Source organism: Schizosaccharomyces cryophilus (assembly GCF_000004155.1).
Source record: "Schizosaccharomyces cryophilus OY26 unplaced genomic scaffold supercont4.7, whole genome shotgun sequence".
Lineage (NCBI taxonomy): Eukaryota > Fungi > Ascomycota > Schizosaccharomycetes > Schizosaccharomycetales > Schizosaccharomycetaceae > Schizosaccharomyces > Schizosaccharomyces cryophilus.
This window is the reverse complement of record NW_013185630.1, coordinates 418768-444258: the sequence shown is the minus strand read 5'-3', so window position 1 is coordinate 444258 and position 25491 is coordinate 418768. Positions and strand designations below refer to the sequence as shown.

At 37.6% G+C, this 25491-nt stretch overlaps 9 protein-coding genes and 1 non-coding gene across 10 annotated transcripts; 4 read left to right on the top strand and 6 right to left on the bottom strand.

Annotated features, from left to right (window-relative positions):
• Positions 1–2913: 2913 nt before the first annotated feature.
• SPOG_03389 (guanine deaminase) lies at positions 2914–4512 on the bottom strand (the record flags this gene model as incomplete). Its single annotated transcript, XM_013169804.1, has 2 exons — positions 2914–4379; positions 4413–4512. 2 exons carry the CDS (start codon positions 4510–4512, stop codon positions 2914–2916), a joined length of 1566 nt encoding a protein of 521 aa, XP_013025258.1.
• A 960-nt stretch (positions 4513–5472) lies between these two features.
• Positions 5473–6154, bottom strand: SPOG_03388 (copper chaperone; the record flags this gene model as incomplete). The annotated part of the gene is made up of 3 exons (XM_013169803.1): positions 5473–5666; positions 5719–5787; positions 6139–6154. 3 exons carry the CDS (start codon positions 6152–6154, stop codon positions 5473–5475), a joined length of 279 nt encoding a protein of 92 aa, XP_013025257.1.
• Positions 6155–6439: 285 nt separating this feature from the next.
• Positions 6440–7985, bottom strand: SPOG_03387 (cytoplasmic tyrosine-tRNA ligase Yrs1). Its single transcript, XM_013169802.1, has one exon. It carries the CDS (start codon positions 7883–7885, stop codon positions 6740–6742), a length of 1146 nt encoding a protein of 381 aa, XP_013025256.1. The 5' UTR covers positions 7886–7985; the 3' UTR covers positions 6440–6739.
• Positions 7911–11039, bottom strand: SPOG_03386 (inositol hexakisphosphate kinase/inositol pyrophosphate synthase). Its single transcript, XM_013169801.1, has one exon. It carries the CDS (start codon positions 10927–10929, stop codon positions 8158–8160), a length of 2772 nt encoding a protein of 923 aa, XP_013025255.1. The 5' UTR covers positions 10930–11039; the 3' UTR covers positions 7911–8157.
• Positions 11040–11480: 441 nt separating this feature from the next.
• Positions 11481–14633, top strand: SPOG_03385 (U3 snoRNP-associated protein Utp21). The gene is made up of 3 exons (XM_013169800.1): positions 11481–11643; positions 11696–13993; positions 14052–14633. The coding sequence occupies exons 1-3, from the start codon at positions 11568–11570 to the stop codon at positions 14390–14392; spliced, it is 2715 nt and encodes a 904-aa protein (XP_013025254.1). The 5' UTR covers positions 11481–11567; the 3' UTR covers positions 14393–14633.
• A 76-nt stretch (positions 14634–14709) lies between these two features.
• SPOG_16354 lies at positions 14710–14782 on the top strand. The gene has a single exon. It is a non-coding gene; the product is annotated as a tRNA-Arg (tRNA).
• A 73-nt stretch (positions 14783–14855) lies between these two features.
• Positions 14856–16403, bottom strand: SPOG_03384 (transcription factor TFIIE beta subunit). The gene is made up of 2 exons (XM_013169799.1): positions 15974–16403; positions 14856–15906 (listed from the first exon to the last, which is right to left on the bottom strand). The coding sequence occupies exons 1-2, from the start codon at positions 16164–16166 to the stop codon at positions 15245–15247; spliced, it is 855 nt and encodes a 284-aa protein (XP_013025253.1). The 5' UTR covers positions 16167–16403; the 3' UTR covers positions 14856–15244.
• Positions 16310–18296, top strand: SPOG_03383 (triglyceride lipase-cholesterol esterase). Its single transcript, XM_013169798.1, has 5 exons — positions 16310–16434; positions 16472–16919; positions 17012–17399; positions 17457–17803; positions 17845–18296. Exons 1-5 carry the CDS (start codon positions 16400–16402, stop codon positions 18169–18171), a joined length of 1545 nt encoding a protein of 514 aa, XP_013025252.1. The 5' UTR covers positions 16310–16399; the 3' UTR covers positions 18172–18296.
• A 639-nt stretch (positions 18297–18935) lies between these two features.
• On the top strand, positions 18936–21179 carry SPOG_03382 (kinetochore protein Mis16). Its single transcript, XM_013169797.1, has 3 exons — positions 18936–19543; positions 19634–19739; positions 19966–21179. Exons 1-3 carry the CDS (start codon positions 19447–19449, stop codon positions 21065–21067), a joined length of 1305 nt encoding a protein of 434 aa, XP_013025251.1. The 5' UTR covers positions 18936–19446; the 3' UTR covers positions 21068–21179.
• On the bottom strand, positions 19917–25361 carry SPOG_03381 (P-type ATPase P5 type). The gene has a single exon (XM_013169796.1). It carries the CDS (start codon positions 25268–25270, stop codon positions 21317–21319), a length of 3954 nt encoding a protein of 1317 aa, XP_013025250.1. The 5' UTR covers positions 25271–25361; the 3' UTR covers positions 19917–21316.
• Positions 25362–25491: the final 130 nt, after the last annotated feature.

The following is a 25491-nucleotide window of genomic DNA, read 5'->3' as shown; positions in this document are numbered from 1 at the left end:
TGCATTTAAGGAGACGTAAGAGGAAGGAGATTGAAGGAAACCCTTGATAAGCCTTCATTACACAATCGAACGTTACTCGTTGAGGAAATAGTGGCCAAAATGTAGGGTAGGGGCTAGTTCCCCAACAAAAGAAATTAGCGCAGTTCAGAAAGAGGCGCAAAACAAAAAATTCGACCTGCAACGAGGGTGAGAGAGAGAAATAAATCGCAAATTCTTAAACACGAGTTAAATCTCCTATGGTGTCATGGTAAGGTGGTTTAGCTCTGGAATGAATCATGAAGATGATGTGATATAAATAAACAAATAAACAAACAAATAAAAAGGAATAAGAGTGTAGTTTCGATGTAATACAGTATGATAATCGTTAGCAACCGATATTTACAAAGGCTTTGTTATAAAGAATATAAGAATCGGTAATAAACTCGACTTTAGCACCATGAGAGAAGTGTTTTTATTTACGAATTCTGACTAGCAAGAGACAAAGAACGGAAACAGAAAAATAAATATGTCACTAACTTTTGGTTTTCGTAGGTCATTCCATTAATATGCAGGTATTTTCCTTTTTCACTCATTTTATAGAAGTATCGATATAGTCGATAGAAACGCCCTCCATTTTAGCAACTCAATCTTTTCACGGAGGCACTGGCTTTACAAACTTTTTTATTTATTTTTGTATTTCGTTAAAAAAACGTGTCGTACAGATCTTTGTACATCATGTTAATAGAAAAGCCCAATAGCAATGTATTTAAACGATAGATAAAAAGAAACTACCTTCTAGATTGAATTGAAAGTTACTCGTTCTAATTCACCTTTACATGTTGCATTACATTAACCAAGCAGTTATTTTGCTATTGCTGCTTGTATCCAAAAAAATACCTGAGTAAAAGTAAACAAATACTACCAGAGTAGAGTGAGAGTAAATTCCTTCATTAAATATTCGTAGAGCTTCAACGTTTTTAAATTTGAAAGATTAATGTAGGCATATGTTTTTTTTTTGTTTTTTAATTCCAAACTATCAAATTTTGACTATAGGGTATGTGAAAAGCAGGCTAGCAGAGCTTTAACGTTTGAGAAATTGACTAGAAGTTACCATGTGTTTATATAGTATTAATAAGTAATAATTAATCATCAATTAGTATAGTCTCACTCTATTGAAGTATGCCTACCAGGAAGGACGCATATTTTTTGTTATATTAGAAAAGATTATCGTACTTGGAAATGGGAGGATCCGACTTAATAGAACTGTAATCTAATCAGCGTCCTAGTGAATTTACAAAAAATTTGGGTTGTACAATTGTGGATTTTGTGCAACGCTATTGATGAATTTTTATTTCTATTTATTGTTGAAAAATGATATATCAAATAAGATGATTCATAACGCAAGGTTTTTGGTACCGATTGTTTAAAATCATGGTTTCAACGCATATTAACCAATCTTTATTTAATAGCACAGAAAAGAGATTTTATTTTGACCTTAAGTATTTTGATTTGAATTTATACAAGCAGGATTACTTGGGAATGACAATCTGCCTTCTATGCCTTTTATGTTCTTGCTAACTTGAAAATATGGACGTTGTGTAAGAAGAGTAAGATTCGAAAAATTGTTTATAGGAGTGTCTGCTTTTTCAGGTAAGTACTATATTGAATAAGGAAAACAATGGGATATTCCTTTTCCTTCATCTACGAATCCTTCATTCATTTCAAGTTGTTACCTACAAAGTAACGACCAACAATCAAAAGGTGAAGTATTTCAAAAACATGAGATTGAGAATAGTTTCTTGGCGATATATCGAATTCAAATTGTAATTTTTTGTTTATAGTTGGAATCTTGTAAGTTCATACTGTTCAAGAAGAGAAGAGAGAAATTAAGAACCGGAGTCAAACGAGCAGTCTAGCTAAAAATAACTTCAAAGAAACTACTGGGTGTAATGTAGTTGAAGAATAAGAACAAAACTGCATCTTACATAATGAGATTTTAATGGAATTAGCTTGTCTGTCTTTTGTAAAGACAACCTAACTATTCAGGTAAACCATTGTTCAACGTTATATAACTTTCTTTGCAGTTCATTTATTACTCATCATATAAATTGCCTTTCTAATTCCGGTCAAATTGAAGATTTATGAATAATATAAAAAAAGGCGTTACTCATCTTGTTCTTTTATGAATGAGGACATTCTAATCTCCTCTACGATAACGTCTGAGAGGTACATAACTGTTCTAATATACTTACCAGATACTTTCTATCATCATAAGGGTTCTTTTTTTATCAATTCAATAATGATCAACCTTTTTTTAAGCAGCACTTGTTTGTGAAAAAACGTATATAACTAATATAGTATAAAAAACTGTTTGAAAAAGAGAGCATAACTAGAATGACCGTTTATTAATCTTTTATTTACAGCTATATGAGAATTCATCAAGCTTCCTCTTGTATTTTGAGTTTTCCCTCCTTAGGCAAAATGATCAACACCAAGCTCCAATCTTAACGCTCATAAATGAAGAACCATTTGTGCCACACTGCATAGATTTACGCATTAAAGAACAAGTCCGTTAGGCATGATTAGAAAGATTCGAAATTCGCTGGTCACAAACAAATCCTGGGTCAAGGGTACTAGGACTGAGGGTTGACAAGTTATTTTTGTTTTATAGATTGCTTATGCGGGTCAGTACCTCTTGATTATCTTTTAACCATTCGTAAAAATTCATTGCAATTAACTGAAAATATAGCTGTATAAATAAATCATTATTCATATGGTTAGGAGCCTCTAGTTCCTAGTGAACGAAAGTGCATGCTAATCATAACAAAGACGTAGTCTGACAATAACAAAAAACAAGAACTAAATGAGAGTATTACCGAAAGAGAAAGTGCATACTTAATGTTTAGGGGACAAGAAAGCAATTGGAATTTCAGATCAAGTACTTCTTAAAAACTGCTTCCTTTCAAAGGACTTAGGTTCTATAGTATCTTCGCGTTCAACCGAGTGCTTCCATGGTTCCGCATGCACTTTACCATCACTTACACATTGTGTAACCGGTAAAGTTATTGTCTTTGTGAAAGATTCCAGTATTTCCTGAAGACGAAGGGATTTTTTCTCGGGTGAGGTGAGCGTATTCATGTAGATAGAAGCAAGGTTCAAATTCAGAAGACTAGTGTCTTCAATTTTACATTCAGTGCCTGCAATAAGTTTTCCATTCACCCAAACCTGGGCAACATTGCGATCATCACCATTAAACACCCATTTACTCAAGATGTTTTCCCAAGTATCACGTTCGTAAATATCAACGGGAGTATTTGTTTCAGAGGAAACATCTACGACAAGAGCATCCCAGGCCTTTCCTTCTTCGAAGCTACCGACCTCATGCCCACGGCCCAAGACTTCGGCTCCACCTTGTGTAGCAAGGTACAAAAGTTCGGGAAGCTCCAAAGCAATTCTTGAGTCCCTTAAAACTGAAGCAAGAGAGCGTGATGTTAGAGCTGCTTGACGAATTGCAACAAGCATGTTTGGGGTGTAACCCCCAGAGACATCTGTTCCCAAAGAAACTTTGATCCCGGCATCTAAAAGTTTGCGAATATTTGCCATACCACTGGCCAAAACGGCGTTACTAGTTGGACAATGAGAAATACCGCTTTGTCTTTTATAAATAGTTTCAATCTCTTCGTCTTCTAGGTAGACAGCATGTGCCAACACAGTTTTCGGTGTCAATAAGCTGTGATGATCATAGACGTCGGTATAAGATTTCCGATCAGGGAACAACTCACGAACGAGAGCAATTTCTCCTAAATTTTCAGATATATGAGTTTGGATAGGAAGATCATGATTAGCAGCAAGTTCTCCACAGGCTTTCAGCAAATCTTTGGTACAAGAAGGAGCAAACCTTGGGGTAATGATGGGAGAAACAAACTTTCGATTGGGATCAAGTTGTGACATAAACGAAACAAGTACGTTTGTAGCCTCTACAGAGGACTTACAAGACTTTTCGCAATAATGAGCCGGTGAAAGGGTGTTCATATTGCATTTACCGATATACGCCCGTTGACCAAGACTAAAACAGAGTTCTGCAAGTAAAGCCGAGGCAGGAGTATGAAGAGACGAAAAGTAGCTAGCAAAAGTAGTACCATAAGAAAGTGTGCGGGTGACAACACGGTAATAGATTTCCAAAGCCCTATCCAGATTGCGGAAAGAAGACTCTATTGGAAAAGTATATTTTTCAAGCCATTTCAGCAAGGGCAGATCAATGCCGAAACCAGCATTTGGGTATTGCGGGGCATGGATGTGCGTGTCAATAAATCCTGGAAAGAAAAACTGTAAGGGCTTTAATACGTGAACTTCGGCGTTCTTCAACATGTGATGGGATTTTGCAAAACGAATGGTTTCATCTGTTACGGATTTTGCAAGAAATACAATCGTACCTTGATGCACGCCTACTGTCGCGTCTTCAATCTCCAGTGTGCCTAGTGAAGGGGTATGAATGAGTTTTCCTACAAAGATGATATCAATGACTTGAACCATTTTGTGAGAATTTCGAACCAAAGACAAGCCTCAAAATATAGTTTTTCAAGAGAGGTTTCGATTCAGCTTCAATATATATTGATGTAATTAAAGCGAAGCCGACAACTGTAGACAGCACTAGTTGTAACCTGTAGATCTATTGAAATACAAATTGCAATGCTTTTGGAAATAGTAACAAGAAGTCGAGCTTGTAAAGATCGTCAAAATAGTACCTTTTGTATGTATAATGCCTTGGTACCTTAGAATTTGATGAATTTTCTCACCAAAACAAAAAAGACTAGTGTTAGTAGTTTGTTTGTCGATATTCTTGCAAATTCGATATAAGTAGCTTTTCTAAAGTCTATATATGAATAAAAACACCTAAATCTCGCCTTGCAGCAATCTACACTCACAGACCAGATACGACTATGATAAAACAATCCTATCCTTCGGGTGTGATATAACGAATTTGGATGCCCTTAAAGGTAGTTCAAGGAGATTCCTACGAAGATAATATAACCGGCGGTGGTAGAAAACGAAAATTTAGCTTCAACTTCGATCCGGTGTTTTTTTGAGGTCAGCGAACGTCCTATACGAAAATTATAGGACGACCACCTTTAGGAAATCCTTAAATTTTAGTTCAAAAGCAACCCGAAAAATCGTTATGTACCAAATCTGTATTGACGCCTTTCTTGCTTTATTTTTCACTTCTTTGAATTGTATCTCTCAAGAGAACGCACTTTCTGCATTTAAAGTAACAGTTAAATTTGTCACTTGATTTAGAAAAAAAAAATTTGCGAAGGGAATGAGATGTAGTAGAAATCATTGCTGCTTTCACAGAAATTAAATGTTTTATAGCTCTTTAAATTTTAAATATGAGAAGCCGCGGCTGTTATAGAGTAGGAATGATTGCGATGAGGACCATATGTTCATGTATGCCATAGGTAAAAGAGAAAAAGATAAAAAAGACTAGTTTTCTAATCACTGTTTACTTGGATCTGATCTTTCTGCTTCCTCATCGGTAAACCCCAAATTGCGCATGTCATCTTGTCCGAAAAGACCTGTGTCCATGCGACATTGGAGATACTTTTTGGCAAGGGGTCGACATTCCTGTTGTTGACTACGATTCGTTTTGATGCATTCCAAATACTCTCTCATGACATACGTGCATTCACCTATCGTTAAAAAAGATTAGCTCATTGCCCATAAAATCCTTTCAATGCATACCAAAATGATCCAAAGGAAAACTGCCTCGCTCGGGTGGTTCCTTACTTGCCATAGGAATAGAGCCACCAGCTAAAGTTCATAGTTAGTCAATCATTCTTTCATTAAAAATACCGAAATCCGAGAATGATGAAAGAACCGCAAGCTCATCTCTTTTTCGAAGCCATTGCTGATTAGATGTTCCAGCACAGCATAAGAGAAGGTAAGTTAAGAAAATTACTTATTGAGTATTGTTTCCCATCGTATCGGAAATGGAAAATTTAGCCTTCAATGTTACTAAATCTCATATGATCCAAAAACGATTGAAAACAGTATACAAGATCTTCACAATTCAATCATTTCCAAAAAAAAGTCTAGAATGCCTTCGTGGAATTTGTTCCTCTCATCTTGAACAGCTTCGTCCTTCTCTTTCTTTTTACTTACCTGCTCCGAAAGACATCTTGTAATGAATTCCTTTATTTTTTTAAAGAATAACGTATATAAACCAAAAACAAAGTAGAAGATTTTATAGAAATATGGCTTCTTGGTTATGTACAAGGATTTTTTTCGTAGTTGTGTTCTGTTCTTTAAATTTACGACTCCTCAAATGCCACTATTTCAACTCTGATTTCCTTCTCGATCCATGCATTAAACTCTCATTCAGAAAAGTATCACCAATATGAAATATCTCTTGTTTTGTGACCTTACTTATTCTAATTTTTCTGATTACTTATACAGAATAGTGCAGTTACTTTGTTCTACTGAAATACCAACCGTATTAGCTCGTCTAGACTTCAGGTTTGAATTGCTTTAAATATAAAATTATTCTACAAAAAGAAAGCTTTCGGCTAGATATCCATTTCTAATGTCCAAGTATTATCAGAAACAAAGCATCTTTTCTTTTACCATTACCGCGTTTCAAACTCTAAACTAAAACTACACAGTGCAACCTAGATCCTTAAGAAAAACTGTTCTGATACTACAGGCTTATGCTTTTTGCTCTGCGTTACTAACAGATTTCTCTTGCGAGGATTCAGTAGCAGCTTCAGTGGAAGATTGTGTTTTTTTCAGTCTCAGGCTGCTTGTTTGCAGCATCCTTCTTAGCATTTTTCTTCTTGTCTTTCTTAGCCTTTTTCTCGTCCTTTGGGTCAGGATAAGCCAACTTAATGACTCCTTCCATATCAGGATGAGACTTCAATTCAGCTTGAACAGTGGCAAGTAAAGCATTGATGGATGATTGTAATCCATCTTTCAAATCTTGAGGAGCTAGAGTCTGCTCTACGTAGGCTTTCTCCACTTCCTCATATGTGTTAAAAACAATCTTACCACCATACTTTTCAGGACGGTCAATGACAAATTCCTTTTCACCACGAAACTTCATTGCAGGAAAAGAAACATGCTTCAAAAATGCAAGGCATCCATTGTCTTCAACAACACCAGGCTCACAAAAAGCACTACGAACCTTTTTCTTTACGACATTGGGTTCGTCGAACAAATCAATTTTAGCATTAGCACCTGCGGAAGCAGACATTTTACCGCCTGCTAAGCTGGGTACCATAGGGCTCATGAGATGTGAGCGCTTCTTGTAACCCATCATAGGAAGAAGCTTCTCAGCCAAGATAAAAATTTTACGTTGATCAACACCGCCAAATTGAACGTCAACATTCAAATATTGCTCATCAAGAGCTTGCATACCGGGGTACATCAAGCTAGAAATTAAAGGACTGGCAACCTGTTTGACGACTTCAGCACCAGCTCGCATAGCATCGTGCTCTGTAGTGACTGCACAAGCACGGTAGTTATCCAAAGCATATTCTTCTTTCAATTGATAACTAGATCCAACAATAAAGTGCAACTTCTCAATGGGGACATTCAATGACTTCAAAATTGCCTTTATGACTAGTTCATAATAGCGAACACGATGTTGAACTAGTTCCATTGGTGCTTTCATATTATCTAAGAAAGCATGAACATCAGCCAAAAGCACTTTCACGTGGACACCGGCTTGCAAAAAGTCCGCTAGTTTCATCAAAGGAACAAAGTAACCACAGTGAGGACGACCAGTGGGAGCAGTACCAAAATATAGTTCGAGATCACGTTCCTTTAAAATTTCACGGATAGCATCTCCACCAAGAACCTCATGTAAATTTCGAGTAATCAACTCGTACTTTTCATCAACGGAAAGAGCCATTTTCTGACTGAATCCCCTATTCTACGAAAAAAACACAGACACAGGATGTTGGTTAAGGCCGTCCGATCGCTGCCCTCTTTTTCTCCCCGGTCTTCTTTTACCGTGAGATAGCCAAAGATGGATTCTCAACGGTATCTCGATTAACGAAAGCTAACGAAGTTCATTAAGCATAAATCATATCAAAACAAATTGAAGGACCCAGAAATTAAGGATTTATTAACGAAGAGCCCAAACCTCATGCTCGTTTAATTTTTACGGCAGTGTTTTTAGGCTTAATTTATGTTTACGGGAATGAAACGTTTGGGTAGATGCACAGAGTTACAACGATCTTCAATGCTTTTCACGAAATAATGAAGATCCAAGTGCCTCGTCAAGGATCGCCTTGGGGCGACGCTAATGCAATGTTTGGCGTCCAATTTCATATCCAAAGGACATTGAGCATAACATCCTGGAGAAAGCGTAATTCTTACTGAAAACTCTTTGTTTCCGGAGGGATTGGTACGCTCAAACAGTTCAAAGCAGATTTGTGTAAGATAGTCCAATTCTGGAATCTGGTTTCGGGGCATCTTCATAGGTAACCCAGACTCAAGGATACAATTTAATAATGTATATATATGCGATTCTTTGGTAAAGTACATCCTTGTGGATGCGTGGTCTGAGTCTCTCGCTAATTTGATGTCATCGAGGACTTGTCGTAAAAGGGGTACACTTGTCAGTAATCCAATTTCAAGCTTTTCTTCCTGTTCTATACCATACTCCTGAGGAGAAACGAAGTCAAACAAAACCTTAGCAAGATCATATAATTCATATAGCTTCTCTAAGGGTCTTTCCGTCTTTCTTGCAGATTTTTTCATATTTGAAATCTCATTGTTGTTGGAGTCATTTGAAGAACTAGAAGAATCTCTGGGAATTAAACTAGGATCTTGAGGTAGTCTTAAATATTGATACGGAGTAAATATTCTTTCCAAAAATTGGCGATTGTGTAAGGCGTCATATTTAAGGGTATCATAGAGTTCGGACACCTTAGATGGGTCCGCTTTCTCAGAATCGCAAAATTCATTAAAAAGCTTTTCCCATCGCTCCCTAAACAAGGCAGGGTTTTCACTGCAGCACCAGCGAGACTGTACTTGCTCAACCCCAGGTCCCAATATGATAAAATTCTCACGCAAAATGGCTCGGTGATACTTCATTAACTGAACTACCTGTTGCATAACTTCACAAGGTTTAGGCATGTTTTCTGGCCATGTAAACTCTTTCCTTGCCGTATCACTCACCCTTAATAAAGACTTCAAATGTTTCTTGACCTTATCCATTGTATCTTTAGCAGCATTTGAGTCGTCCAAAAGATCTTTTCTGATTTTAAGCAAGTCATTTGCTATGGTTTCTTGCTCTAAAAAGGCCATTGCAAAAATTTCAGCAGAAGTTGAAACACGTCGTTCGGATGAAGTGAAAATTTCAACATCTTTTAAACATTCACGGTTCATAATATACAAATCTTTACGAAATTGTTCACCAAGATCCTTAGATTGGTATCGTGCAGAATGGGTAAATTCACCACCCCATTTAATGATAAGCTGTAGTTTTGTGAGCTTTCCTTCTGAAGAGTATGCTGGTTTGAGCTGAACTTTTGTGCCAGGTAAATTTTTTTTGGTTTCTAAAGCAAGTCTAAGCTGCTTCAGTTTATTTAAATCTTCACATTTCAGCTCTGATGCTATATTCGTAGCGGCCAGAACGCTATTTAACTGTTCGTGGCGCAATATAACTTCTTCCTTGTGACCTTGAAGCAGCTTAGCAAAAGGCTCAGACGTGAATGAAAATTTAAATTTTTGCTTCGGAGTGCGGTCGGCATGACGAAGTACTACAACCAGACTCTTAAGTCTCCAAGCTTCACTTTCCCTGGGAGGGGGATTAAGTACTTCTTGAACTGAGGGAACACGGTTTCTTCTATGGCGTTCAGCAACATGAAACATCTGTTTTAGAATACGGGCGGCGTTATCATAATAATCATTATTATCTTTTACAAATGACCAGCCATTTACATCAATCACATAGGATTTTCCGGATACTCTTAGCAAGTCGAAACCACAAACTGGCTGTTCGAAAGCAATAGATATCTTTGAAGCCATAACTTTTTCCTCATCGGATAAATTGGTAATGAACCGTATTTCTTTTCCATGGGGATTGCGTCTCACAATGCCATCTACAACGGGTGACTTCCTTGTTTCAGCATGACTATAATGAGAGCCAACAGTGTATATTTTAACATCCTCTGCGTTATCGACATTCATAAATTGTTCATAAATATATGATCCGTCTGTACGAGGGTAGCAAAGTTCAGGATCGTAATCAGAGGACTTGTTTGCAATTTTACGAAATAATTTCCGGCCACCACCACCTGCAGATTTGGGAAAGTAGATATAAATATTATGATCTTCACCATATGTAGGCTTCTCCACAAATGGCTTTCTTAGTATTTGACCGTCCACACAGAGTGTATCGTCATCCAGCATTTCAACCTTTGGTAAGGGTTCCTTTCTCAAATGGAAACCAAACTTTCGTTTCAATTTTTCCGCCAATGGCTTATTCAAATTTGGACCGCCATCTCGATTACAAATCAATCTTCGAGGAGTTGAAACGCTGATTGAGTCTAAAATTTTCAAAACTAGACGCCTATCCCATAGCAATTCTTGAAATACAACATCGTTCACACAAAACGGTTTTCTCAAATCAACGTATCGTTCTGCTTTTTCAAGAGGAAATCCGTTTGAATAGAAACAAATTAAATAGTCACAAGCAGGCCAATTCTCTACTTCTTCGTCCAAAATCATGTTGTCTCCGAAAACAATAGCCTCAAACTCGCCTTCTGCGATAATTCGATTCAAAATATTACGGCATGGCTTCGACCGCGCCTTAGCATCCATAGCACATACACCTACCACATTATGCTTTATAGGAGGCTGAGAAGTTCCTGAAGATACAGGCGATGTTGTTCTGGTGAATGGTTCTGTCTCAGAAGCAGCGTGAGATGCTCCTTTTTGAGACATTCTTTTGGAAAGTTAATAAATTTTTTTTATTACAAAGTAGAAAAGCTTTTAAGTAAACAAGCACCGAGTTTTTGAGTATTCTTAAAGTATTCGTTCTTGTTTTGTACTAGTTGCATGGTTCGGCTAAATCGTTCATGTTACCTTGTGCTATAGACAACTTCATTCGGACGTTATTTTTTCTTTAAAGAATTACATTCTGTAAATAAACATTGGCCTTTCCTTTACTTTTTTTGTATTCCTTAAGAGCCTGAATCTTTTCTTTGACAAAATTTTCCTTTTTCCCCTATGCTTGTACTTGCGAATAACGTTCAATTTTTCTCTTTACAAAGAAGCTTTAAGATAAAAAACATACCGATTGAACGTAGAAAACTAATTTGATGGAAGATTTTCTGTTGATATTGTTGTAAACAAAAGGACCTTTCAACTTTAACGCGTCTTTCGGTATGTCTTGTAAAAGTTATACGATATTACGGCGAATCTCCCAAATATGATTAACGTTCTACTATTTTTCGCGCAAAAGGTAGAAAATGGAGGTTTTCATTCTTTCTGCCTTTGACAAATCCATTGATTTGCACTTGACCGTAAAAGCACCTAATTGACGGCTTTTGGTGCAAAAAAAAAGTTCAAATAAATATAAAATGCCGTTTGCTGAAAAGAAAAGAAGAACTCAAGATGTTAATGTGAAACCGTTGAGAAAATCAAGGATTTTTGCGCGTATGTACTTTTGTGTAGCAAAATGCGAGACTTGTTGCTAACAAATATTCAGCTTTTCGATCCATTGGTTATGTTTCGAACCAAATACCTTTTGATATAGAAGTTCGTGGAACTCACTTTCTTGTGACAACATGTGTTGGAAATTCCTTTCAGACATACGATTGTGAACGACTAAATCTGTTGTTTGTCGGTAAACAACTGGAGCGAGAAATCTCTTGCTTGAAATCGTATAAAGATTTTATGCTAGCAGGATCTGGCTCTAAAATTTTTGCCTACAAGCGAGGTAAGATTGTTTGGGAAATAGAGCTGGAATCGTCTGCTGATGAGATTTTGCATTTGGATGCTTTTGGTGAATGGATTATTGCAATAAGCAGTACTCGCCATGTTCATATTTGGAAGCATGTTTCCAAGTATGAAGTACCAGAATTGCATACGATTTTTCAACCTACTGCCAATGCAGACATAACGGCTTTGATCCACCCTAGCACTTATTTGAACAAAGTTGTTTTGGGTTTCTCTGACGGTTCTTTGCAGTTATGGAATATGAGGACGGCAAAGTGCATTCACAAATTCGATGGGTTGAGAGGCGACGCGATCACCTCTCTTTCTCAAGCTCCTGTACTTGATGTCCTCGCTATTGGTGCTGCAAACGGTCGAATTTTGCTATATAATTTAAGAAAAGCTGTCACTTTAATGGAGTTTCGCCAAAGCGGCCGCGTCCTTTCCTCTTCCTTCCGGACAGATGGTGTACCTATTCTAGCGACATCGAATCATCAAGGAGACATCTCTTTTTATGATTTGTCTAAACGTCGTGTCCAAAATGTTGTTTATGGAGCTCATCATGGCCCCATTCCCAAGCTTCAGTTCTTAAACGGTCAGCCATTATTGGTTACTACCGGCCCTGACAACTCTCTTAAAGAATGGATCTTTGATTCTATGGATGGTGTTCCCAGAGTCTTGCGTTTTCGCAATGGCCATTACGAACCACCTTCTTATATTCAGTTTTATGGTCAAAATGTACATTTTCTGCTTTCTGCTGCCACTGATAATACACTACGTGCTATCAGCCTTTTCCAAGATAACCAAACTGTTGAGCTTTCCCAGGGCTCTGTAACTTCTAAAGCAAAAAAGCTAAACGCCCGTCCAGATGAACTAAAGCTTCCTGAAATAGTATCCATGTCTTCATCTAATACCCGTGAAAAATACTGGGATAACATTCTTACTGCTCATAAAAATGATAATGCTGCTCGCACATGGAGCTGGAAAAACAAGACTTTGGGTCAGCACGTTCTACCGACGACAGATGGTACCCCTGTTCGCGCTGTTTGCGTTAGTTGTTGTGGTAACTTCGGTATGGTCGGTAGCTCCAAGGGCTTAGTTAATGTTTATAACATGCAAAGTGGTATTTTAAGGAAATCCTTTGGTCGTGAACAGCAGAGTACTAAGCCTATTACGTCTATTATGCTTGATAACGTTAATCGAGTCTTAGTTACATCTTCTTTGGATGGTAATTTACGTTTCTGGGATTTCAATAAAGGATCTTTAATTGATACCGTTGACATGGGTAGCTCTATCACGAATGCTATTTACCATCATACATCAGATCTTATAGCTATCATTTGTGATGACTTTGGCGTTCGCATCGTTGATGTTCAAACAAGGAAAATTGTTCGTGAATTATGGGGTCACTCAAATCGATTAACTGACCTTGATTTTTCCAATGATGGACGCTGGTTAGTCACATCATCCTTAGATGGAACCATCCGCACTTGGGATTTACCAACAGGTCATTTGATTGATGCCATTACCACTGGTAGCGTTTGTACTGGTTTGGCCTTTGGACCTACCGGTGATTACTTGGCAACCTCTCACGTTGATCAAATTGGAATCAGCTTATGGACCAATCTTTCAATGTTTAAGCATGTATCTACGAAATCGCTACGATTAGATGATGTAACCGAGGTTTCTCTTCCCTCAATTTCTGGCGAACGGGGCACTTCGGTAGTACAGGCTGCATTGAACGTTGAAGAAGAGGAGGTAGAAGAAGATGATATCTTACACACTACCGCTGATCAACTTGACGGTCAATTGCAAACCCTAAGTAAATTGCCTCGAACACAATGGCAGACTCTTGTAAACATGGAATTGATTAAAGCTCGTAATGCTCCCAAAGAGGCTCCTAAGGCACCCGAAAAGGCACCTTTCTTTTTGCCATCTCTTAAAGAGCAAGCTGAGGGGCTTGTTTCGAAGGCTAATGAAACAAATAATGATGACCAACAAAGACCAAAATTGGCTTCCTCAGTTCAAACTGTTACAACCAGATTTTCTGAACTTTTGCATGGTGGAGATGGTAAGTTTATTAAAAACTGTGTGTGAACGTTTGATAAGATTTACTAATAAATTTGTAGGCGATGCGTTTTTTGAATATTTGAAGACTCTGCCACCAGCTAAGACTGACTTAGAAATTCGTTCTCTTGAAGCGTACCCACCATACGAAGAATTCATTTTATTTATCAAAAGTATGACATCCCGGTTAGCGAGCCGTCGGGACTTTGAGCTGGTACAGGCTTATATGGCAGTTTTCATCAAAGCCCATGAAGATGTTTTGTTGTCTTCAGATTCTCCAGAAGAAAAGGAAAATGTCCTGAACGCATTGAAAGCTTGGGATGATGTGCAGAAAGAAGAAAACAGGCGTCTGCTGGACTTGGTACATTATTGCTCTGGTGTTTTGAGTTTCATGCGAACTTAAAATGTTTTTGCGTTGATACAAGGGGAAAAAACGGGTTAAAAAAAGTGTAGTGTGTATGCACTAATTGTTTTATAAACTTATAATTTTTGGGTCAAATAGAATGCAGGTTTATTAGTTATTATCGACATGAGGTTTCTTGAAAAACTTTAATTGCTAATTTGGCAGATATTTGTAAAATTAATAAACTTTAAATAAAACAGAAGTATGCTAGAAAAAGACACAGCATGTATACAAAATAAATCGAAACAGCTCACAGCAGATATATATAAATGAAAACTAGGATAAAATAGTCTCATTTGTTTACAATAGCAACAGCAGCTCCCGTGGCCTAATGGCTAGGGCATTTGACTTCTAATCAAGGGACTGCGGGTTCGAGTCCCGCCGGGAGCTTTTTTATGAACATTCATTCTCTCTCAGAGGGTGTGAAATAATGTAATTAATTTTTTACACTTAATTGAAAACAGTTTTATTATAATAGTTGAGGCTTCCTTAAATGATCACTAAGTTCTATTCTTCCTCGCTTATTAGTGTAAACAATGAAAGCGACATTTTTCACGAAATAGTGAATTCACCAAAACAAATGAAAGTCTATACATTCCCTAATTCTCGTAAATTGTTGCAACTAAACTGTTGTAAAACTGACAATACTGTACAATATTTAAAATTTTTTATTAAAAAACAACATGGGTAATCCCCAAAAAAAGACATCGAACTTCCCACCATGCAGAGAAGATTGAGCCAACGCAATGATCGATGCAAAATCATTGATCCAGAAAAGGTGAAAGCAAACCATGAAGACACAATAAAGTATCGCTTAAGCAACATCTAAGGAATGCAAAGTTGTAGACATTATTATTGTTTCATAGAGCTGTAATCCCTAAGGATATTAAGGTGAGTATTTGTAATTTTTCCACGTCTAGTTTTTGGTTTCTTCTGTTTCTGGGCAGTAGGCGCAGTCGGTCTCTTGATGGTTGAAGGATCTACGCTTGTCGGCTTCAAGCCATATTTCCCAAGTTCGGACGCCAAATCCAAGGTAGGAGGAATGGGAATTTCATGCCAGACAGTTTGGAATTCTTTGTCGATAAAGCAATTACAGCTTTTGTCATTTCTCCAAACCATCCTAGGAATTCCGTCCTTTCGTGTTCTTAATAGCAAAACCTCCCCTAGTTTTTCAAGCTCTTCTAGTTCAGCTACTACATTCGGCCATCCGTCTCTAAGCTCTTTAATACTCATTCCTGTATGTGTCTTCTGGGAATCTAAGTAAGCCAAGAGACCAGCGGCAGAGCGAATGTTATGTAAAGGTTTAAATGCGAAGGTTTCTGTTCGTTCATCATAATAAATACGGTCATTTTTCTTCAAGAGTTTTAATAGCATAGGCGTCAGCGGCGTCGAGAGGTACGAAGCAATCTCTTCTGCGGTTTTAGGTTCATTTCTCTCTTTCAAATACTCGACGGCATAATGAAGCTGAGATAAATAATGGGTTCCGACCCCAGAATCTGCTGGTTGAGAGTACACTGAATGACCTAGTTAGTAAGAAGGACCCAAATAAAATGCGTATGTTCGTCTTCAGACTTTACATACCCAAATTCGCCTTAGAGCGACGTTTCTTCAACGTCAATCCAGGGCTTGAAACTGCCGAAGCAGGATCATTTGGAGTATTTGAGCGGACACTGGCTGTCGGTGATGCTGATGTATGGACTTGTGGTTTTGCATAGACAGGTTGATTGGCGACTTTTTTCTTAAAAGAAGATAATTGTTCACTTAAAGAACTCATAACAGCCTAGTAAGAAACAGAAAGGTATATTGATCAAAACTTCTCGAATCCACCAATTTTGTCAATATCACGACCAAAAGAATAGTCTACTAAGAATCCTCTTCTCAGCTATTATTTCAAAGGAAATGTTCCTCAAACCTGATAAAACTAATTTTTAGTCCCAAGATTTGGTGTGAATCCAGGGATATGGCTAATGGCAAGTTTCATTTACCATTCCACCATTAAAATGCAAAATGCTTCGTTTACCTTTTATAAGGCGCTTAAAATGGTACGCATGCTTAAGGAAACTTACTCTAATGTTTTAGGAACGAATATGTCTCCCTCTTTTTAGGAATTCTATTCGTTACGTTTGAGAAATTACTCTCGGGTGTTGTGTTTGCAATTCACATTATACTTAGGCCCATATGGACAAATTATATAAAAAGAATGACAAAAAGATATCCAGAAAAGCATCAAAGTCCCTTCGTCGAACGAGCTCGGGCTATTCACGATGCCGACGATATTCGTCAGATGTGCAACATCTCTGGATACAATGTTGAGGAACACCTTGTAAGGACTCAGGATGATTACATTCTTTGTATTCATAGAATTTCAAAGGATAAACCAGGAAAAATTGGCATGCCAATTCCTAAAAAGTTACCTGTTGTATACTGTCATCATGGACTATTAATGAATTCTGAGGTGTGGGTTTGTAACATTGATCAGAGGAATTGCTTAGTATATCAACTTGTTGACCAAGGATATGATGTTTGGGTAAGTATTTTTCTTTCGCATCTGGCAGTTGGGCTTGATAAGTTCAAATCATCTTTTCTAGCATCGACATCACTCTAACAATATTTCTGTAGCTTGGAAACAACAGAGGAAATAAGTACAGTCGCCAACATCTTCGGTTCGATTCTACAGACGTGGACTTTTGGAACTTTAGCATTGATGATTTCGCTCATTACGATATTCCCGATACTATTGATTATATATTGAAAACTTCTGAACAAAAACAACTAACATATATTGGATTTTCTCAAGGAACTGCACAAGCATTTGCCGCACTTAGTGTTCAGCCTCTTCTAAATGAAAAAGTAAATTCTTTTATAGCATTGGCCCCAGCCATGAGTCCGAAAGGGTTGCACAATCGGATTGTAGATGCCTTCGTAAAGGCACGTCCCTCTATTTTATTTTTCCTCTTTGGTCGAAAGTCGATACTGCCGTCTGCTGGCTTTTGGCAAAGTATATTACGTGAGTGAGAAAAATTGCAATTTTAAGAGAAAAACTTAGTTCTAACCTTTCATTCAGCGAATGTGCTTTTTAATCGTATCTTGTCTTTCTGTCTTGCACAATTGTTTAACTGGAGCTGTGAATCCATGTCCCCGTTGCAACGACATGCATCATTTGCGCATTTGTATTCGTATACAAGCGTAAAATGTCTTGTTCATTGGTTCCAAATTATGCGCAGTGCAGAATTTCGAATGTACGACAATGATCAAATTGTCCATGATTACTTTTCCAAACATTATAGAGCTGCACGATTTCCGACCAAGAATATCCGTACTCCAATTCTGTTGTTTTGGGGCGATTCGGATTCTTTGGTAGATATTCAACCCATGTTGAATTCTCTACCTCCTATGGCTGAGCAAATTAGGGTAAGTTTACTTTCTTTCTATACTGCTGACATTCTCAATAGATTCCTGGATATGAGCATTTGGACATGATATGGGCAGATACGACTCATAAATATGTGATTCCTTCAGTTCTGGAGCGTCTTAGTATCATCTACGCTGGAACACAGTCTAAAGAAAATGCTGATGAAAAGGCTGTTAATCTTCATAAACCAAGAAAACAAAAAGCACACGAAGAAGACCTAGATTTTCAAGAAGAGGAAGCTGAAGAAGAAAGAAAGGTGGAAAGGCTCTCAATACGTAATAAGAAAAGCAAAAGAAAATGGGGATCGAATTTGGATGACGAGGATACGAAGAAACTTTATCAATCTAACGTGAATTCCAATATATGAAAGATGTATCAGAAATATAGTTACCCTGTGTTATTGCTCGTCCACCTATATCTAATGTTCTTGCTGGTTTATTTGTATATAATATTTTAATGCTAATGAATAAATACATGTCTTTATTTCGATCATGACAATGTTTCTTCACTTTATATAAATGTGAGTTTTCCATATAAACAATCCATACCACTTCCTAGATGGAACGCAGAATCCTTGAAACGTCCTTTGGGTTTCATAATCAAGACATTGATATAATTAGCGCTAAATACTCCAACGCTTCTCTCGTACCAAATGTGTATTGCGTCTCATACTTACATGTTTATCATTTGTATAATGTCCATAGTTGAAATTCATGAAAACAAATGCGCATAATTAAAGAAGGCAAAGGTTCAGTCGGCAGAAAATAACACCAAACTTGTATTCCTAAATTAAAAAATTAAATTTTTTAAACATTCTTTTCTTTCCTCATTCAAAGAGCAAGCAGCAAAAATAGACAAAGGATTTGAATTATTATTTATTTGTTTATTTTTACTTCTTTCTTCGTTTATTCCCACTTTATTAATTCACTAAGATCAACCGAAATGTTCATAATAAGCGTCTTTGTTTACATTGATTTGCTAACGAAAATTTTCTTTAGCGGTCACAATTTAGCTTTGAACGTGGGTTTCTCTAACACTCGTTGAACAAACCCTACCCTCAGTAGAAAAAACAGTCACTTGTTTTTTTCTATATAAGGGAAGATGAAACTCTCTAATTCACCATCATCAGTAGGATTTAACTTACTTTGTTATATAAGTAAAGTAAATTCAAACCTGAAGTCAAGTATGATGGTTGGAGTCTTAGGACGAAGAAAATGCATCCGTTCCGTCTTCAGTGATGAATTGAGTAGCCATCCCGGTCGTTGATTGTTTCCCATCCTTCAAGGGTGGGGTGGTTTCTCGTACATTTTTGTTTTAATTTCGTTTGTTATTAGTCGTTGAATGTTTGTTATTTAGAAGAAATAAGAGTGAAGATTGTGAATGAAAGTTGTATTGTATGTAGACTATTGTATTGGAACGGAAGTTGATCTGGGAAACGAAGTTTAACTTTTAATGATTTGTTGGTGTATGGAGATATGTGTTGTATTATGCTTGGCAAAGAAATTTAGTTCTTTCTGGGTGGTGAGATTATGAGGGCTTTGTTTGTCGATTGTGTAGTGATTTGAGTGCACAAGCTTGATCAAGCGTCGTGAAAGCACCATTAATCGTGTTTGTATTGAGACATTTCAATTTACCAAAAACCATGTCCCAAGAAGAATCTGTTGCAACAGACATGCAGGTAGGCGATGAGCAACAGCAAGTTGAAAAAGAAGTTGAGTTAGAAAAAGTAATTCAGGAAGGTATGCTTCACTTACATTAGCAATTTCCTTTGGTATTTGTTTGCATTTTATGATAAAGCAACGTTAGCTAATGCCTCCTTTTCACCATAGAATATAAACTTTGGAAACAAAACGTACCCTTTCTCTACGATTTAGTTATTACTCATGCCCTGGAGTGGCCCTCTTTGACGGTTCAGTGGTTACCAGATAAACAGACGTATGTAGAAAACCCATCTTAATGGTGTAAGCAAGTTGCTTTTTGTATGGGCATGGAACGTGTAGGTTGGGTTGGTGTTTAACTCTAATCCAACACGTTGGCTTCCCTCCATTTTTTTCTTATGCTTGAGACCACTTCGCTCATCTTTTCCGTATTTTTGGCTTGTACATTGTCGACCTGTTTCCATCTTTATTAAGCAAGCATCTTATTAACCATGTGACTATAGGGTATCAGGCAAAGATTATTCTGTTCAACGGCTTCTCCTAGGAACCCATACTTCAGGCCATGATCAAAATTATCTGCAAGTGGCTTCTGTCCAATTGCCCAATTTTGACGAGGATACTATCGACATTACGCCAGCTAATGTTCGTAGAGCCCAACGTGAAGGCTCTTACAACATCGAAATTACTCAAAAGATTTGTCACGATGGCGAAGTGAATCGGGCTCGCTATATGCCTCAAAATCCTGACATTGTTGCTACTATGGGCGTTGCTGGAAATTCTTATATTTTTAACTTGAATGATCACGGCGCTTTACCAACTAACAATTCTTTACCACAAGCTATCCTTCACGGTCATACTTCCGAAGGATATGGTCTTTGCTGGAACCCTAACCAAACTGGCCGTCTAGCAACTGCCGCTGAAGATCAGTTCATTTGTTTATGGGACATCAACACATCCTCCTTTTCAGCTACCCAGTCAGTGGATTTATCTCCTACCGCAAAATTTCATCGACATTCTGATATTGTTAATGATGTCCAATATCATCCTCAACATGAAGCCCTTTTAGTTTCAGTGTCCGATGACTGTACTTTACAGATACATGATACTAGGTTAAACCCTAACGATCGCGCTCCTAAGGTTATTCACGCTCACTCAAAAGCCATTAATGCTGTAGCTATTAACCCTTTTAATGACTACTTGTTAGCTACTGCAAGTGCAGATAAAACAGTTGCTCTTTGGGACCTTCGAAATCCTCATCAGCGCCTTCATACTTTAGAAGGACATGAGGACGATGTCTATGGCCTAGAGTGGTCTCCTCATGACGAACCTATTTTGGCTTCTAGTTCTACCGATCGCCGTGTTTGCATATGGGATCTTGCCAAAATTGGAGAAGAACAGTCTGCAGAGGATGCTGAGGACGGTGTCCCTGAGTTGTTATTTATGCACGGCGGGCATACAAACAGAATTTCAGAATTTAGCTGGTGTCCAAGTGAGCGCTGGGTCCTTGCTAGTTTAGCTGACGATAACATCCTTCAGGTATGGAGTCCTTCCAGAGTTCTTTGGGGTCGTGACGATGTACAAATATCATCTCGAGATTTAGAGTAATACAAAAAAAGAAAACATGACTTATTATAAAAAGTTGTATACATTTTAGTTTCACCATCTTTTCAAAATAGCCTACGAACTAACCAATACATGATTCCTCCTTTATTGACTATTTATACCGCTCAGTAGTACTTTTTTAGAACTTATTAAAAGAGTGTTAACTATCATCACTAACAAAACGTGTAAGAAATAGAATCCAAAAAATAAACAACCAAAAATATAAAACTTTAAAGGAATTAACGATGTTTCTTATACCAGTTCGTTTTGCAGATTTGTATAAAGACGTTTGTAAAGTTTTTTCGAGGATTTCCTTTTGTTTTGCAACCGTTGATAAACCCTTGAAATAGTATTAGTCAAACCAGCAAAAACATATTGCTGTCCACTAGCAGCACAAACATAATAAATTATGGCAGACAGTATTATAAGATTCTGAAAGCTGTTTGACGTAGGCGTAAGTTGAAACATTCTCATAAAATAATTGTTTTGATCCTGTAGCTTGATAAGAGAAACTGTAATTCCCAACAAGGCGAAAATTGTTACAGTAAAAGACACATTTCTCCACATTCTCTGTCTATAGGGAGGCCCAACAGTCAATACAAGCCCTATCAATATATACTGGAAGCAGGAAAATAAAAACAAGCTTGTTACATCGCTGTTGGCAATGCTTGATTTTTCGGATCCAGCTGCAGGGGGGGATATGTACCAAGGCTGCTGGCGGACGAGTCTAAGAATCATATACTGAAATGCGCAGATGAAGAAGATCTGTCCAATTAAAGGTGATAGAATCCGTTTTGAAACCAAATTTGCTGTAGGACGTTTCCGAGCTAGCCTGTGATAAGGCTTGGATCGTCCCATAAATACGGCAATCGGTAAAATAATTGCCAGGTCAATAAATAAGAATTGAAAGTCGCCTAAATTAGAATTTGTTGTATACAACATACTGACGGTAACAAATTGGATAGCAGAATATAAAGCCATGTATTGAAAACAACCAAAACTTGTTACCAATGCTGCACGACCGTCTTTAATGACATCTAGTACGCAAGAAATCTCAAACCACCGACTGGTGAAAGGAGCAGCCACGGAGGCTTCAGCTTCAGACAGCGAAATGCCAACGTCAGCAGCTTTTAATGCACCGCAGTCATTTGCTCCATCACCACAAAAACCAACGCAGTAATCTAGCTTTTGGAAGCATGAGACCAACTCGTTCTTTTCGGAAGGAGACATTCTTGCGAAAATTTGTGATTTTAGCAATATGACATAAAAATGCTCAGCGGGAGCATAATCAACTAACCACCGGAAGACATCACCTGTTATAGCCATGTGGTAATTTTTTAATCGTTTGAACTCAGTTGATAATAATTCACGATTTGCGGAATTCACCACAGGATGAAGGGTTAGAGGATCCAAGTAAACTTCGTTATCTTCAATTGACTGCCATATAAGTTTTCGAGATGCTATATCCCCAATGGACTCTTCTTCCTCAAACCGTGGTACAAAGACCAGACCATCTTCTGGAAGCATACCGCACCGTTTACCCACACATATAGAGGTCAATACGTTGTCACCTGTACACATCACAGTCCGAATGTTTGCATCTTCTAATTCTCTAATAACTGGAACAGTAGTAGACTTTAATTTGTTTTCAAAAACAATAAACCCACAAAAGTCTAAATCAGATTCAACTTGTGTCCGTTTCATCCTTTGTGCTTTCGCCCATGTACAGTTCTCCAAATGTTTGGATGCACAAGCAATAACTCGAAAACCATTATGGGTATAGTAATCTAATACCTCTTCGTAATTTTCAGGAAACGACTCAGGCTTGCAGATCGAAGACATAACTTCAGGTGCACCTTTTACATAAATATCCATTTTCTTACATTGCCCATGTTTCACTATTACAGCCATGCGGCGAAGTTGAGATACAAACTCGAAAGTTCGGATTATGCCAAGTTCCAAATCGCTTTCGGAATAATTGATTGATGGATCGTTCCATGGAGGTGATACAGTAGGTGGTATTAATTGCTGGGTTCGCATGTAAGCGGCATCCTCAGATTGCTCAGAAGAAGTCATCTTGTTCGTAAAATTCTCTTCCGAATATGTCCAATCCGTAAACTCAAACATTTTCAAATCTAACGGATCTCCTAGCAGTTCACCGTCCACGCGACGAAGCATATGACAAGTAGCCATTGTAAACAGTAAATTAGAAGGGCTATCATCAGAAAGCAAGTCTTTTGAACATAATTTACTAGGATTAGTTCGTAGATCACTTAATTTTGAATCTTCAATAACAGAAACACCCATAATATCAAGTCCATCTTCCGTAAGTGTTCCAGTTTTATCAAAACTTATGAGATCAAGCTTTCCACTTACATTCACACGTTGAGGACTGATGCAAAAAATCCCTTGCCTTCTTAATCTTGAAATTGCAAAAGTAGTACCGATTGTAAGAGTTGCCGGTAAAGCAGGAGGAACGACAATTGTGATTAAGTCTAAAGCACGAATGATGATAGTTTTAACAGGTACACCTATAGTCAATAAATTAATAGAACTAAAAACAAACCCGACAAGAGCGATAATAAACATAGCGGTGATAAATCGGAAAGAATCACGATAAAAGCTAAAGTTTGTCGGCTTTGGAAAAATCATGGATCGAACTAAGGCGCCTTTGGTGGTATTGAAACCAGTGCGAACGACCATGGCGAGAGAAGCACCTTCTTCTTTCTCATTAACAAAGGGCTTACGCACTTGAATAATTTTTGTTCCTCCGAAAAGGAAATGTTTAGAGAGAGAAGGAGGTATAATTCTAGAAAATGCAAAAAGATCTTTCATTCCTTGATCTGTAGCTGGAATCTTCGAAACGGGAATGGATTCACCAGTTAACATACTTTCATTTACAATGCAGTCACCTGAAAGCAAAAGAGCATCGGCTGGGAAAACCGTTAGTTCTGGATCCGAGATTTCAAAAACATCACCAATTACTAAGTCAGTAGATGGAATGCTAGCCCAAAAGCCATCACGATAAACACGAACGGGACAGGTAAATCGGGACATTTGACGCATACGTTTCAAAGTCGTTTGAGTTTCAATTAAGCTTCCAATGATAGATACCACAGAAATAGTGAAAATGCAAATAGCATAGTAATAATAAGCATCTAAAGACCAAAGGATAATTGAGAAAACTTGAAAAATATAAAAAGGATGCAAAACTTCATCCAACAAAAGCTGAATAACACCTTTGAATTCCAAATCAATCAAATTTTCGCCGAAAATTTTTAGACGATCATTGATAGCATCACGTTCCAAGCCTTCTTTGGCAACGTTGGTATCACGAATCCAGCGCGGATCCTTCCAATCTTGTTGAATAAGAAACCGTTCCAAGATGGGATGGAAAATTAACTTCATGTAGCGATAGTTTACATAGCGAAAGTTTTCAACGAAAGGATCATTATCAGTGTCTTCAGGTGTAGCCACACGAACAGAGGCACCGAAAATAGATGAAAGAGAATTCTCATAAGGTTGAACCTGAATGTCATACCTCGAGATCTCACCCCATTGAGTTTCAATAGTTAACCATTCCGCAGTAGCGAGCGGTTCACGTTTACCAATGAATCGAATGTAATATCTAGGGAGCCATCTCATTATAAGATAAACAAGACCAAAAGTAAGGATACATAACATGTTGTATATTCTAGCATGGAGTTTGTTAGTCTTGTATCCAGCAATTCCAACCTCGAGATCTTCTTCTACCAAATACATAATTTGGCAGCATCCATCATCACTTAAGCCAGCAGCTTCTCCGGGAGATTCACGTCGCAAAATAGGGTGAAAGTTAAGTTCCTCTAGCATCATCTCTGTAATTTCTTCTTCATCACTGTAAACTGCAGAACCATTTTCACGGAAAAAATTTGGGTAGTCTACGCTGCTAGCTGCGGCGATAGAGTCCGTGTCATTATATCGACTCAAGTTGTACTCAGATTGCAAATAGTCCATGCTGAATTGACTAATACTAGCATCAGAAGAACCTCGTTGAGTTTTGTGATGGAAACTAGAAATACTAGATGGAACGCTTGTTCCTAAGCCAGGACCATCAAAAATACTGTCATGACTCATTAAAGAACTCGCCAAATAAGTATTTAGTGATTTCTTTGAACCCAGCGAGGTCACTGAGTTCTTTCCCCGAATTGATCTAGGAGAAGTCATTTTTATTTTCCGTTACGATCTCTCTGAACCCCCTATTACAATCAATTCTTTCGATCTTTAGAGATTCGTAGGATGCTGAATGTGAGGAATATTGAACCAGTTTACATTGAGAAACATCGTTAGCAAAAAAATACAATTGTAATATACGCGATTGCATAATGTATATGATTATAAAGAAACTTTATTAAGAAAGGAAACCATAGAATAATTAAGATTTATAA

What these genes read in the sequence shown, in the direction of transcription:
- SPOG_03387 (XM_013169802.1), bottom strand. Translation starts at nt 7,885, where the DNA reads ATGGCTCTTTCCGTTGATGAAAAGTACGAGTTGATTACTCGAAATTTA.
- SPOG_03386 (XM_013169801.1), bottom strand. Translation starts at nt 10,929, where the DNA reads ATGTCTCAAAAAGGAGCATCTCACGCTGCTTCTGAGACAGAACCATTC.
- SPOG_03385 (XM_013169800.1), top strand. Translation starts at nt 11,568, where the DNA reads ATGCCGTTTGCTGAAAAGAAAAGAAGAACTCAAGATGTTAATGTGAAA. An exon ending in AAAATCAAGGATTTTTGCGC is followed by an intron (nt 11,644 to 11,695) that starts GTATGTACTTTT and finishes ACAAATATTCAG; the next exon opens with CTTTTCGATCCATTGGTTAT. An exon ending in ACTTTTGCATGGTGGAGATG is followed by an intron (nt 13,994 to 14,051) that starts GTAAGTTTATTA and finishes ATAAATTTGTAG; the next exon opens with GCGATGCGTTTTTTGAATAT.
- SPOG_03384 (XM_013169799.1), bottom strand. Translation starts at nt 16,166, where the DNA reads ATGAGTTCTTTAAGTGAACAATTATCTTCTTTTAAGAAAAAAGTCGCC. An exon ending in TCGCTCTAAGGCGAATTTGG is followed by an intron (nt 15,907 to 15,973) that starts GTATGTAAAGTC and finishes TAGGTCATTCAG; the next exon opens with TGTACTCTCAACCAGCAGAT.
- SPOG_03383 (XM_013169798.1), top strand. Translation starts at nt 16,400, where the DNA reads ATGCTTCGTTTACCTTTTATAAGGCGCTTAAAATG. An exon ending in TTTATAAGGCGCTTAAAATG is followed by an intron (nt 16,435 to 16,471) that starts GTACGCATGCTT and finishes CTAATGTTTTAG; the next exon opens with GAACGAATATGTCTCCCTCT. An exon ending in CTATGGCTGAGCAAATTAGG is followed by an intron (nt 17,804 to 17,844) that starts GTAAGTTTACTT and finishes CATTCTCAATAG; the next exon opens with ATTCCTGGATATGAGCATTT.
- SPOG_03382 (XM_013169797.1), top strand. Translation starts at nt 19,447, where the DNA reads ATGTCCCAAGAAGAATCTGTTGCAACAGACATGCAGGTAGGCGATGAG. An exon ending in AGAAAAAGTAATTCAGGAAG is followed by an intron (nt 19,544 to 19,633) that starts GTATGCTTCACT and finishes TTTTCACCATAG; the next exon opens with AATATAAACTTTGGAAACAA. An exon ending in TGGTTACCAGATAAACAGAC is followed by an intron (nt 19,740 to 19,965) that starts GTATGTAGAAAA and finishes ATGTGACTATAG; the next exon opens with GGTATCAGGCAAAGATTATT.
- SPOG_03381 (XM_013169796.1), bottom strand. Translation starts at nt 25,270, where the DNA reads ATGACTTCTCCTAGATCAATTCGGGGAAAGAACTCAGTGACCTCGCTG.